Source organism: Cavia porcellus, unplaced genomic scaffold (assembly GCF_034190915.1).
Source record: "Cavia porcellus strain 051 isolate PalLab524CR breed Dunkin Hartley unplaced genomic scaffold, mCavPor4.1 scaffold_28, whole genome shotgun sequence".
Classification (NCBI taxonomy): Eukaryota; Metazoa; Chordata; class Mammalia; order Rodentia; family Caviidae; genus Cavia; species Cavia porcellus.
In genome coordinates this window covers 44,744,542-44,757,872 of record NW_026947511.1, presented here as the reverse complement: position 1 = coordinate 44,757,872, position 13,331 = coordinate 44,744,542, and the positions used below count along the sequence as shown (strand labels likewise).

At 59.6% G+C, this 13,331-nt stretch overlaps 1 protein-coding gene and 1 long non-coding RNA gene across 3 annotated transcripts in view; one reads left to right on the top strand and one right to left on the bottom strand.

Moving 5' to 3' along the window:
• Glp1r (glucagon like peptide 1 receptor) overlaps positions 1 to 11,733 on the bottom strand; it is a 30,292-nt gene extending 18,559 nt beyond the window's left edge. The window contains exons 1-3 of the mRNA XM_063238975.1: positions 11,580 to 11,733; positions 5,155 to 5,251; positions 4,018 to 4,125 (exon numbers count right to left, since the gene is read on the bottom strand). Of these exons, the coding sequence (XP_063095045.1) occupies positions 4,018 to 4,125; positions 5,155 to 5,251; positions 11,580 to 11,657 (283 nt within the window). The 5' untranslated portion in view covers positions 11,658 to 11,733. The remainder of the gene's footprint in view (positions 1 to 4,017; positions 4,126 to 5,154; positions 5,252 to 11,579) is intronic.
• Positions 6,688 to 10,017, top strand: LOC134473711 (uncharacterized). Of its 2 annotated transcripts, none has more exons than XR_010044107.1 (2): positions 6,688 to 7,159; positions 9,258 to 10,017. It is a non-coding gene; the product is annotated as an uncharacterized LOC134473711 (long non-coding RNA). The 2 variants fall into 2 exon arrangements; XR_010044106.1 differs by having other exon boundaries at positions 6,688 to 7,298.
• Positions 11,734 to 13,331: the final 1,598 nt, after the last annotated feature.

The following is a 13,331-nucleotide window of genomic DNA, read 5'->3' as shown; positions in this document are numbered from 1 at the left end:
GGTCCCTAGGCGCCCATCCCGGCTGGAGGTGGGCTGCATCCTGCTCGGCCCTGCTTATCAGCCCAGCTTTATCTGGCCCTGGAGCAGCTGGCCAATCACAGCCAGGGGCTCGGCTCCACTTGTCAACAGGAGGTGAACCCGGGCAGCCTCCGCATGCCAGGAGGCCCAGGGATATTTCATTAAGTCAGCCCCTGGTGCTGGAAATAAAACCCCCAATTAAACACTTCCCCTCCCGGAAGCGGCCTCGGCAGCGCCTGTAATCAAGCTAACAGCCGCCCTTCCACGTGGACGCGAGCACTCAGGGCTGTGGAGAGCTGCTCATGAATCCATTAGTCGTTGCACCGTGGCAACAGAGGTGGCAGCCAGGCCTGCTGGGCCCCATTCTACAGACAGGGGCGCTGAGACTCATATCGGTCCTCCCTGCAGTGGTGGGAAGGGTCAAAGGCAGACTGGCCATGAAGGCACCTGCTCGGGTCAGGGTAAAGGGTCGTGCACGGCCTCAGGAGCCAGGAGGGGGAGCCCCAGGGCTCTGGGTCAGATCCAGCTGTGGGACCCTGCATGGCTCACTCCACCTCCCAGGTCTCGGTCTCCTCAGCTGTGAAAGGGGGTCCTTCCTCAAGAGACGAAGCTCGGGAAACGCCAGTGCAGAGGAGGCTTGCAAAACCCAGCCGCCGTGAAGGCTCTGTGCGCCCCACCCTCCTTCAGGGAGGCCACAGTGAATGGTACCACTCCAGCCAGAGCTCCTGGGGCCCAGCTCGGGCCTCAGTCTCCCCTTAGCAACCCTGGGCTGCCATAAGAACTCCCAGGCTCAATATCACGCAGGGAGGCACCTGCCAGAGTTTCTAAATTGTGAATTATAGGCTATTTTAAAGGCTTTTTATGACTCTCATATAATTAGAACTAAGCTAACAGATAGGTAGAAATCAGGAGAGGGGCAGCTAATGAGGCTGGAATGATTTGTAATCAGTAGATTCACGCTGGTGAGTAAATAAGGCTGCTGAGGTCCCCTCAGGCACCCAAGGGGTACCAGGAAGCCCCTGCGGCCCCACACACAGCCTGGGTCCCCAGGTGCTTCCCAGGGACACGTCTTCCCGGCACTCATCTGCTGCCACCCTCTGCACCACCCTGACCCCCAAGTCCCCAATCCCAGGATAGAATTCCAGGGCTTTGCTGGCCTCCCTGGGACGCTGTATAGCTGTGTAGCCTGAGGCCTGGCACTGTGTCCGAGGTGCCACCTGAATGTCACCCCCCTCCCTCTGTGGACAGCCCTTCGGCAGCTTCTCCCAGTTCTTCCAGGCCTGACCCTGATGCCACCTGTTCCTGCCCAAGGCCACACCCCGGGCACACATTGGCTCTGACCTTCCTCAGCACCTCAGTAGCTTCTCGGCACACCCCGCAACCCTGAAGGTCTCGGGGCACCTCTAGCTCCAGGTGAAGACTTAGCTTAGCACTCTGACAATTGTTCTGACCTTGATTCTCCTCCAAAGCAGCCACTTCTGCCCAGCTCTGTACCCCAGAAGGCTGACCCTGGGGACAGCATCACTCTGTCCCCTGTCCTTTGCTGCCTTGGGGCAGTGGGCAGCACTGAGATGGAAGACCCAGGCCGGCCGTTTCTCCCTGCCTGATACTGAGGCTCCAGCAGTGGACTCACCTCTCTGTGGCCGCGGTCCTGCTGGTGGCTTCTCTATAAAAGCGCCAGCTGCCAGGTGGACCTCAGGCCCAGTTCCTGCCCCTGGCTTCTCAGGCCTAGGGGTGCTAAAGCTTTCCAGCACTGCGGTCCTCAGCACACGGTATACCTACTTGGCCCTGTGAGGGACCCTAGCTCAGCACAAGGAAGCTTCAGAACTGCCCCAACCTGCTCCCACACGGCTTGGGTGGGCTGGGGAGCCCCCAGTGCCAACCGCCTCTGCCAAGGGGGTGCCAGGCCAAAGATGGCAATTATGCCTCAGGATCCTGTTTTTTTCTAGACTCACAGGAACCAGTGGCAGACCAGGAACCTATAGGTTGAAGTCGCTGTGTGAGTGCCTGTGAGGCCCTTAACTCCGGAGAGAGGAGGCAGCCTCGGTGATTCTGAGTGTCAGAGAAGGGAGTAAATTAGCCGGGCGCGGGGGAGGGGAGGGAGCTGGCAGGGGGCCGCGCAGAGGCCGTTATCTTCATGGAGAAAGCAATAAAACCGTGTTCACTCGTAAACGGGCACCACCAGGACCTATTTCCTGCTCAAATAAAATTAAAGGTGATGGATGGAGCCACAAGCAGCCGGCAGAGCTGGGGGCGCTCGGTGCTGAGTGATGGGCCCTGTCCCCTGTTCGGCTCCCAGGGGTCTAGAGGCCCAGTTAAGGCTGGCCACGCAGTGGGCGGTCCCCAGCCCGGGAGAGGCGGGCAGGTGTGTGCATGGGCGGGCGGTAGGGTGGAGGTACGCAGGCAGGAGGGAGCCCCGACAGTCACCCTCTCCCCCAGATCTGCTGCTCCCCACCTCACCACCCTGTCCCAGCTTCCCAGGGGTAAGTCAGGCCCAGAGAGATCTGGGGACCTGCTCCTGTCACACAGTCAGGCCGGGCAGCAGCTACTGGCGGAGCCACTAGATGGTAGGGCTCCTGGCACTTCTCCCCTGCAGAGGTCACCCAGGCCACTCAGCGGTCCCAGGCCAGAGCTGCACACACGGGCAACCCACCCCTGCCAATCAAGGAAATGACACATAGCACTGAAACACAGCGACTTCAACCTATAGGTTCCTGGTCTGCCACTGGTTCCTGTGAGTCTAGAAAAAAACACGTAGCATCTCTGTGCCTCAGTTTCTCATCTGGAAATGGAAAGGCCGTGGGTTACTTGCCTCAGAGGGTGGGTGGGAAGCCTCAAGGAGGTATGTGTGCGAAGCGGTGAGCAGGGCCATCCCTGTGCTCTGAGGCCTGTCCTGTGCCTGTCTCTCTGCCGGCCCCCGCCACCCTGTGCACCTCACTTCTGCCAGAGGACGCGATGGGATGAAGCCCAGGTCAGGCCCTGAAGGGCCGCCTCCTCCAGGAAGACCTCTGGCTTCACCCATCCTGGGCTCATTCTCACTGCTGCCTGTGGGCTGTGTTCTGCGTGGGGTCAGGCCCTCCCAGCTACCTCCGAGGTCAGAGCAGAGCCAGGTTCAAATCCCAGCTGTGCTATTTACCACCTCATTAAACTCCTGGGTCCTCAGTTTCCTCATCTGGACAAGAAGCAGAAGCATGGAGTAGTTGTAAGAGTAAAGGAGAGCGGGGCGTGGTGGCGCACGCCTATAATTCCAGCAGGGGAGGCTGAGGCAGGAGGATCGCTGTGAGTTGGAGATCAGCCTGGGCTGTACAATGAGTTCAAGGTCAGCCTGAACTACACAGTGAAACCCTGTCTCAAAGAAAAGAGTGAAGGAGTGACCTTTCAGGAGAAGACCGTGTCAATAAATACTATTGACACATTTTATGGAGGGAAGCGTCTTTCTCCCTTTATGGAGACCCAGCACCTCGTGGCCAGGCTTCTGGACTTCACTATCCACTCCCCACTCCTAGCCTCAGCACAGGAGGCTGGGACAGAGCGACAGTGTGAGGACATATTAGTCAGCCCTCAAGTCAGGGGGCCCCTGCACCTCGGAGATCTGTTTCCTTCCCACCTACCTAGGGACCTTTCCCAATGTAAGGGCCATGCCACCAACACCCGACCACGGCTCCCCGTGAACCCCTAAAGAGCCAGAAAGCAGACAAGAAGGGTTACCTAGGTACACATAGTACAGATGCACAGTCCCAGGACACCCTGTGCAGCCCCCGTCTGTCCCCGCGTGGCTTCTTCCCCAACCACTAGGTCAGGGGAGTCACTTTCCATCTTAAGTCAGACCCCACACTGCCCCCCACGCCTGCCGACACCCCGTCTCCCAAGTGAGGCAGGCCATTGGCTTGAAGGCCTGGAAACTCTCTGCAGTGGCCAAAGCCACATCTCAGGGCAAGGACCGGCCAGCTCTCCCACAGGCCCTCGGCCTCCACGACACAGGGAAGGCAGCAGACTCACCGCTGCTGGCCCAGGGCAGGTACCAGGGGCAGCTGACGTTCACGAAGGAGCCCGGGGGCCCATCCGGCCAGCAGGCGTAGTCATCAAAGGTCCTGTTGCAGAACAGGCCTGGGGAGAGGAGAAGAGTCTCTGAGTGTCTGTTTGTGCCTGGCTGGGTGCTTCTCCCCTCCCCACCCCAAGGCCCCCACACTGTAGAGCTGCACCCCACTCCCCTGCAGCGAGTGCCTACTATATGCCGAGCACTTTCCTTCTGTGTAAGACATCAGTATTTCCTGCCCCAAGCGCTGTGGGCATAAAGGCTGTCACACAGCTAACTTACAGTAGTAAGTGCTCAATAAACAATTCTTCTAGGCCTAATTTTAAACCGCACTTCACAGGTCAGAGGGAAATGGCAGCTCAGGAAGCTGAGAAGACAAATCTTCCTCTGTGCTATAATCACGGGCCAGGATTTGAACCTGGCCCGTCTGGCTCCAGTCACCACCCCCATGAACTCGCCACAGTATTTATTGTGGTTTGTTTTTCCTTTGTTTGCGATACTGGGATTGAACCCAGAGTTTTTTCACTGAGCTACATCTTCAGTTCTTCTTAATTTTTTTGTTTGTTTTGAGACAGGGGTTCCCCTAAGTGGCTAAATTGCCCAGGCTGGGCTCAAACTTTTGATCCTCCTGCTTCAGGCTCCCAGAGTGCTGGGGTGACAGGAATTGGGTGACCAATTCCTGATAGCAGGTGCTCTTGGATCTGCTGGTTCATCAATCCATGCATAGGCTGGGACGGGCTAAGGAGACACAGGTGGAAAGGCGGGGTCCCTACTCCGATAGGCTCACACTAAGGGCAGGAGGGACCAGACGGGACAGATGAGACAGGACAGAAACAGCTGCCCAGAGCTGACGAGGTGGGTGGGAAAGGGCCAAACACAACAGCATCCCTGGGGAAGAAAGAGCCTGAGCTGACCGTCAAGGACCTGCGGATTCGGGACAGGTGGAAAGTGGACAGAGGGCATTCGGGAGAGGGGACAGCTCCACCCAGGGACGGAGGCACAGGGCGCATGTGGCGTCCCAGACAGGAAACCATGCCCAGCCATGCACTCGGGGTCCATCGAAGCCTTCTGAGAGCTGGCTGGGCCCCAGCGACACTCACCGGTGGCCGGGGCTGGAGTCTCAGTCAGGTTGCGCTGGCACTGACGTCGGTACTCTCGCCATTTCTGCACTGTCTCCGACAGGGACACAGTGGCACCCTGGAGGGGGGAGGGGAGCAGAAATGGGGCCCCCGTGGGTCCAGCCAGCCCTTCTCCCGCCCCCTGCCACCCCGATGTGCTCTTGATTTCTTGAGCTCCTGGAGACCTCATAGTCCTAACCTTACTGGGCACTGGTCACCTCTGACAGGAGAGGAACAAGTGTGTGTCACACAGGGGACCCAGGTGCAGCCTTTGACATCTGTACCCCTCCCAGGGACCGTGCATAGCTCGATGTGTTGTTGGCACACAGAAAACTGCTACTGAATGGATGTCTTTGGGGGTGCACAGGTGAGGGGGAAGAGGGGAGGGTGTCACTCATTTGTGGTGTCACCCGCTCTGGCTGAAGAAGAGACTTCCTGAGGGCCAGGCCTTGGTCACTGCCTGGGGTTCCCCTCTGTCTGGTGCCCAGGCAGCCTGTCTGGAGACTACTTGCACTTGTGACCTTTCTAGAACTCCTTCTAGAAAGCAGGGCTTAGTGGGAGAGGGACTCCGTGAAGGGCGCACAGGGCCTCAGGAGGTGGAGCCTGGTGACTTCCTGGAGAACTGAGACATGGGGTGTGGTGGCATCTGGTGCAGCAGACAGAGCCAGGATGTCCATCATTAGCAAATGCAATCACGGGTAAAAGAGGACAACAATGGACACCCCAGGACTCCCTCCAGCCCCACCCAGCATCTATACATCTATACGGAGCAGGCAGAGTCCCAGGGCCGGAGGAAGAGTCAGGAAGGTGCCACAACTGACCTTAAGTCTACAATCCCCAGGAGGTCCAGAGTTGGCTGCTGGGCGCACGGTGCCCCCTCCCCACCCAAGCAATCCCTTCCGTCCAGCTCTGCGTGTCGCCTTCGGCGATGCCTGAGGCTGCGGTGCTTTCTGCTTTCATATTTTCCTAAAAGACCTTAAAATTCCTCATTTAGAGGCTGCTATTGCTGAAATGACCAGAGAGCCCCTTGTATACAATTTAGGATCTATACATAATTTAAAACCAAAATTTGCTTCTTGAGATCCCAAACATGTACCCGTGCGTGGAAATTAAATCATCAACAACCCTTCCGAGGCCTGTACCCCTGACTTGCAAAGCCCCAAAGCATGCACGGAAGATGGTTTCTGAGTAAGCCTGCGCGGGTCTGGGCTGAGTCGGGGTCTATGAGACAGCTGTCCTTAGCCACTTGGAAAATTCCAGAATGAGGGGTGTGTGCTTGCTCTGAGCCCCGGGAGCTTCCTTGAAATGAGGAGCTGATGGAGGCTTCCTGAAGGACACAGCTCTTCTGAGAGCAGAGGTCAACATGTGTGCTGTATTTGGGGAGGGGTGTGGAAAAAAGGAGTCAATCACACCAACCACGAAGCCCGTGCGTGACCATAACCACCAGTGAGGGGGCGGCATGGTTTACAGTAGCGTCCTGGAGGATCCATCTTGCCTCCGCCCACCTGCCTCTCTCTCCTTCCCTCTTTAGCCCTGGAAAGGTCTCTTCCTCCCTCCCCTCCGTGCAGCAGCTGCTGGTGGTAAACAGGCAGAGACGGGGAGACGGGGAGACGGAGACAGCCCCTGACGGTATTTGTTTCCAGTAGGAAGACTGGTGGGAGGCGGCCACAGCTGGGAACTGGGGCAGCAGGTGCACCTAGGCAGGAGGCCGGAGGGCTCTGCGACTCCAGGGACAGCACCACGAAGGGCAGCCCGGTCACCCACTCCAGGAGCTGCAGACAGAGGTGGCTCCATCAGCCACCAGCTCTCCGGGAGCCCGGGCTTCTCCCCGCTGGGTGCAAGGGCTGTGTTGCAACAGAACTAGCGCCCTCTCTGCCCACCCCTGCTCAGGATCTACGAGGGATCTCTCTCAGCCTCGCCTGGGAACCTTGGTCTGCAAGCAGAGCTGCCTGGATCTGTGGCCTCTCGGACCCCTGAGGAGCCGCAAGTGGGCCAGGTTCTGGCCTGTGGCTGTGGCGGGGGTGGGGGGGAGTGTGTGGAGGTGAACGGAGGCTGCCTGGCGTCAGAGCTCAAATGCTCTGCAGGAAAGCGAGACAAGAAGTGGCTGGATCGGGTCTTGGTGCAGTGTGAGCTCTGGGGGACTCAGGACCGGGAGGTGGGGACATGGCACTGGACGGTGGGAGGGGGGACGGTTGGCTGCAGGAAGGGAGGGCTTTCAGCAAAAGGGCACAGTCGGGACCAAGACCTAGAACATGGGAACATGGGGACAGCAGGAGAGTGGAGGGGCAGACAGTCACAGGCTGCGGTCTGGGCTGAGGCTGGGTGAGGCTGGGTAGACTGGGTGGGCTGGAGCCCACCTGGATGTCCAGGGGTCATGGTGGTGGGCAAACAGCCCCAGCTGTGAGCTCAGATCTGGGCTTGATCCTGGGGCTTCCAACAAATGAGGCAAGTGTGCAAGTCTGTGTGCAAGTTTTAACTTCTGGCCTCAGTTTACACATGTGAGAATGGGAACAACAGACCTCTGCCCCCCTCTACCCCAGACCACTGCAAGGACCAAGTTAGGGCTTAGAACTCTCCTGGCAGGCGGACAGGGCTCCGTCCATGCAGTGCCTCTTAGGGGCTCTGATTCTAAGAGAGGGCAGAGTGGAAGGAACAGGGAGGCCTGGCTTCCTGGATTTCAGGGTCCCACATTCCTTTGCCTCTAGAAGGAAGAACCTAGCACATTTTCCTGGCCCAGGACCAATCACCCTGCCGAGTCTGTGACATCTTCCAGCAGCAAGTCCAGCCGGTGGCAAAGTGAAGCAGGAGGAGACATGGGGCCCCAGCCTGGGAGGGTGCCAGGTGGCCCCCACTGCCCAGATACGCACCCCCGCCCGGGGTGGGTGTCAGGGGAAGCTGGGGCTTCCCGGAGTGGCCCTGGGAGAAAGAAGGCAACGGGGACAATGCCCAGGTTTGAGGCGTCAGTAAGGCTGGACGTCCCTCAGACTGGGAATTTGGGGTGTGGTCTGCAGAGGAAGTCGTGCACAGAGAGTCCGAGTCTTTGGTTCATATCCCAGCTCTGTCTGTCAACAGAGGACACTTTTAATCTCTTGGGGCCTCAGAGTCCTCATCAGGGGGCACAGTCCGGGACACACACAGGTGACTGCCGAGCCCTGCACAATGGGCAGCGTTGGAGGGAAGACACGGGGAGAGGAAGCCCTGGGCTCTCCATCACCGGAAGGCGCTGCCTCTCCGAGACCGGGCCCACCTGGAAAAGGGCCTCCTGTTTCTCGGTGCCAATACGGCTACCGGATTCTTTCCTTTTCTGGAAACCACTGGGGTAGAGAGGAAGGGGACCTTGGTCTCTCTGGGCACCCAAGAGAGAGAAGGGAAGGTGTGAGGGCCTCTCAGAAGGAGGAAAGGGGGCTTCAGAGACACATTTCCCGAAGCTCCCAACTGGGTCCAGCCTTCAGGCTGCTCAGGGTCCTGGGTCCTGCCTCCCCCCTCTGCGGCCTGCAGGGGCGGCTGCCAGGTCTCCCTTTTCCCCCCACTTTTTCTTGTTACGGGCTTCAGATAGGCGGGCAGGGAAAGGCCAGCCATGCACACCTTCTCAGGGGCACAGGGACCGCACACTGCCACGCACACTTTAAAGACATTCCCAGAGTCTCCTCCCACGTCATACACACCCCACCAGGCACACACTCACATGCTGCCCCCAACCAAGGCATACATACTCAAATCCTTGGCTGACACACCAGACCCACATAGACACTGTGACAGGCACACCTCTCTCTCTCTCCTGGACAGCGACATGGCCAGCAGACATCTGTTCACTTGCCAGGATTTCTCTCTCTCTCTCTTTCTCTCTGTCTCTCTCTCCCTCTCACACACACACACACACACACACACACACACACACACTTTCTCTCAGATGTTCCCATAGACACAGTGTCACATTGGGATCACAAACACACACATGGATACACAACTACATTGTTGCACACATAGCAACGTGCACCAGTGCAATGCCACACACAAATATACAGAGCAACAGGGGCTCCCAGAGCCCGCACCCTTCTCCAGGCCCATCTCTGTCTTTATCACAGGTCTGTCTACTCGTGCACAGCCGGGTGTGCACACAGCAGGGGCAGGGTGCAGCTGCGGAAGGACCTGTATTTCCTGGAACCATGGTGGAGAGAGCCCAGCTCAGCATGAGGTCCCCACCAACCGAGGCACAGCCTTGGACTCTGTCCACCAGCAGTTCCCAGTCCCCAAGGACAAACGATCCACTCCCCTGGGGTAGCTCAAGCTGCCACCTCAGGTGCCAGAGCTTTAATCCTCTCCAAGAGCCGTGTGATGAAGTCCTGTTTACAGGTGAGGATGCCGAGGTTCGGGACGGTCAAACACCCTACAGAAGATCAGCAGGTAACAGCAGATATTTGAACCCCAAGTCTGTCTGGCTTTAACTCCGGGTGTTAAAGTCTGTCTGTCTGTCTGTCTGCCTATCTGCTTAGGAGGCCAGCTCCCTCCTGGGGAGTCGTGGAGGTGAGGAGCAGTGAGGGGAGTAGTCTACCCCAGGGACAAGGCAGCAGTGGCCCAGGTCACCTTTTTTGGAAGTCATTGTGACCATCTCCCTGCCTGCAGGGAAGCTGCTTCCAGCTTCCCCAGACCTGCGGAGGAGGAGGGCCCAGCCCCAGCCCCAGCCCCAGCCCCATGCACTTTTTATCCTTTCTGTTTCTCAGCTGTGGGTTCACTTCAGCCAGGGAACTCTCCTTTCCCCAGCTTTTGTTCCCCAAATTGACACGAGGGAAGTGACTCTATTCCTGTTGACCTCATAGAAAATAAAATGCAGGGTTCATTATTCTAGCGTTGGATCTGCATGTGTGAGGTTTTGTCACAGTTACCGCAGTCTAACTCAAGGCGGCTGTCACTTCCCTGCAGAGGCCAGAGGCCTCCCCCTGAAGCTCCCCGCTCTCCACTCAGTGCCCGGCACCGCCACCCTGGTCCTCTTGCGGCCCAGGACTTCGAAAGGAAGGACCAAAGGAAAGGGCAGGTTCAAGGAGCCTGGCACCTCTGGGACCGGAAGCCAGGGGAGGAGACAGCCCAGGGAGCTCTCCTGGTTCCCTCCCAGCCTGCAGCAGCAGGGCACCGGTAGTGAGTCTGCAGTCCCGTCCTGCAAAGAGCTCAGGTTCACCAGGAAAGCCCCGGCCTGGCTGGCACGGCATGACAAAGGGGCTGTGGCATGGGGGAGGGGGTCACAGGGACCATGGGCGGCAGTTGGCACTGGGGAACCAGGAAAGGCATCGAATGAGGCTGGGAAAGGATCTGGGGGCTGAAAAGGTGCCGGCACCTTAGCTGAGAGGCACATCTGTCTACATCTGGTTCTCGGGTAGTGTATGGAGTTTGCCCCCTCTTGCCTGGCCTGTCATCCGTTCTGGTACACATTTTAAGACTACGCGGGCCCACTCCCCAGAGACGTCAGTCCTTTAGGTCTGGGAGTAAGGTGGTGAGAAGACAGTGTTCCCAGAAGCAAGACAGGACGCCCAAGCCTGCCCTCCGTTCTGCCCAAGCACGTCCCAGCATCTCTGGACAACTGCCCTCTCCAGGGGCAGCTGACCACCTTCCTCAGGCCAGGAGCTGGGGAGAGGGGGTGGAGGAAAGGCAGGAGAGCCAGAGGGGGGCAATGCAAGGGTCCACCAAGCAGGTCAGGGCATTCCTGCGTGTCCCAAGATGAGGTCTGGTGTGGGCTGTCAATCAGGGGGCTCAGAACCGGTGTGCAGGGTGTGTGAGGGGGCCCTGGCTGCTTCCTGCACCCAGCTTCCTGCACCAAGCTTCCTGCATGTCTGCTGCAGGGGCTGGGGGGAGGAGGTGGCACTTAAGTTCCATCTGGGAGGTCACAGAGGAAGGACAGCAAGCTGCCACCGCAGGGACCCTGGGGCTATGAGTCAAAGGCTGCACCTGGGGCCTGGGGCGGGGGGAAGCCCGGTGTCCCCCCTGGTCCCTCTCGGCCCTCCGAGACCTCTCAGCGCGTTTGATGGAGGATGGAGCAGGGGCGGTAGAGGGGAAACCGCAGGCCAGGGGTCCTGGGCCCGGGCTGTGCCAGGGCGACTGGCACGGGGTTCAGAAGCACAGGAGTTGGGAAAGTGGTTTCGGGAAGGGCAGAGCGAGACGCAGCGCCCAAGTCAGCGCAGGGCGCCCTCGGGCAGCTGGCGCCCGACGAGGGGTGCGGGCGGCGGGAAGCGGAGCCCGACCCGGGGTGCGGGAGCTGCCCAGCGTCGTCCGCCCGGGCCACCAACTCTGCGCGCCCCTTGGTCCCCAGGCCCACGGCGTCCTCGCCTGCGGTGGCGGAGTTTCGCTCAAGTCCGGGCCGGGCAGCACCCCGCGCCCGCGGCGCTCCCTCCCGGTCCCGGCCCGCGGGGCCCGCTCACCTGGGGGCGGGGGCCGGCCCTGCCCACCGCCCCGAGCAGCAGGAGCGCGAGGCGCAGCGCGCGGGGGGCGCCGGCCATGGCGGGGCGCTCAGGACCGGGCCATCGCTGCCACCTGCGGAACCGGCGGCGACTGATCCAGGCTGCGGGAGGCGCGCGGCGGGCGCGGGGGAGGAGCCGGCGCGGGGCCGCCCCGCCGCGGGAGGGGCCGGGCACTCGCGGTCCCCCGCCCCGCGCCCCGCGCCCCGAGTCCAGCGCCCGAGTCCGCGCGCGGGCAGCGCAGGGGCCGGGCCGCTGGCTGTGCCCGTCAGCGACCAGCGGCCGCCTCCCGCCCCCGCACTTGCGCCCAGACGCCTCCAGGCTCTCCGGCCCGAAGCCGCCCTGCACCCCCTCTGCCAGGTGCCCCGAAGGAAACTGAGGTCTGGAAGTGGACTTCCCCCAGCACTCGCTCCCCAGAGGGACTTGGGAGGCAGAGCCACCCGGCCTGGCCATCCCTCCCCAAGTCCTTGAGGGAGGCTGGGGCACACAAGCACAGGGGCGGGGGGGGGGGGGAATGCACCGCGGAACCCCAACAGCATCTAGGCGGTCCTCGCCACCTGGCAACCTGGGGAAACACGGTGCCGGTGGGGGAGCACTGAGGCACCTGGCTGCCTTTCTAGAAGCTTCCTGAAGCTGACACCCCTTGCAGCTCCAGGGCCTGCGGGTCTAGCCACCGTGCAGGTGTGGCCCCGCGTGCCCATGGCTGTGCCCAAGTGCCTGTGGCTCTGTGTTGTGTGGCCTGCTTGTGCGGACGCTGGGTTTTACCTGCCCCTGTCTCCACCTCCTGTCCCTACTCACGGTATGGAGCAGCAGAGCTGCAGATTCCAGCGTCCGCTTTGCACCCCGGATGCCATGCTGAGGGTCCTAGTTTATCTTACATTAGACAAGATAAAGTAGGTGGGAAAATGGGTCCCCCACACACACCAAGAGCTTTGGTGCCACTGTGAGGAAAGTGGGTCCTTGTCCCACCAGGCCTGCCAAGGGGGTTCATCTGGGACCATTTCGAAGAGAAAGTCTGTGAGAACAGCTGTACTTTGGGGGAGAGAACTGAAAACTTGTCAAACCCCTGACAGAGGCAGGACCTGTCTGAGCCAGAGACGGCCGGAGGGAGAAGCCGCAGCGTCCATTCAGCAAGAGGGGTCCTCTCTGGCCAGCTCTGCCTCCATCTCTAGACAGTCCTTTACGCCTCCCACTGCCCAGAAGTCAGTCCATCGGGCTTTCTGTGTGATTAGAGTCTCAGCAGCAAGTCCAGAAAACTCCATCTCCAGGAACAGTGGTGTAAACCAGGGCTGCCATGCAAAGGCTGCAGATTCAGCAGAGGGCTGGCGTGGCTGCTTCCTGATCATCAAGATCCCTGCACTGTCTACCTTTCCTCATCTTGTGGTCCAAGGTGTCTACTTAGGATCCAAAGTGGCTGCTCGGGTTCCAGTCTTGAAGTCCTAATTCCAACCAGCAGGAAAGAGGAACACACCCTCTCTATCCTTAAAGATATCTCCTGACCGTGGCAGCCACTGGTCAGAATTTAATCACGTGGGCACTGCTGGCTGCAAAGGAGGCTGGGAAAAGGTACCCTTTAGTCCAGGGAGTCACCAGCATATTGGGCATTTTATTACTCTGTCTCCTGTTGCTAATAACACACCACAGACAGTTTAAAGAGTTTCATTGCGGCTAATTATTCATATCAGAAGTTGAGGGGCCGCCTCTGGTGAAAGCCTT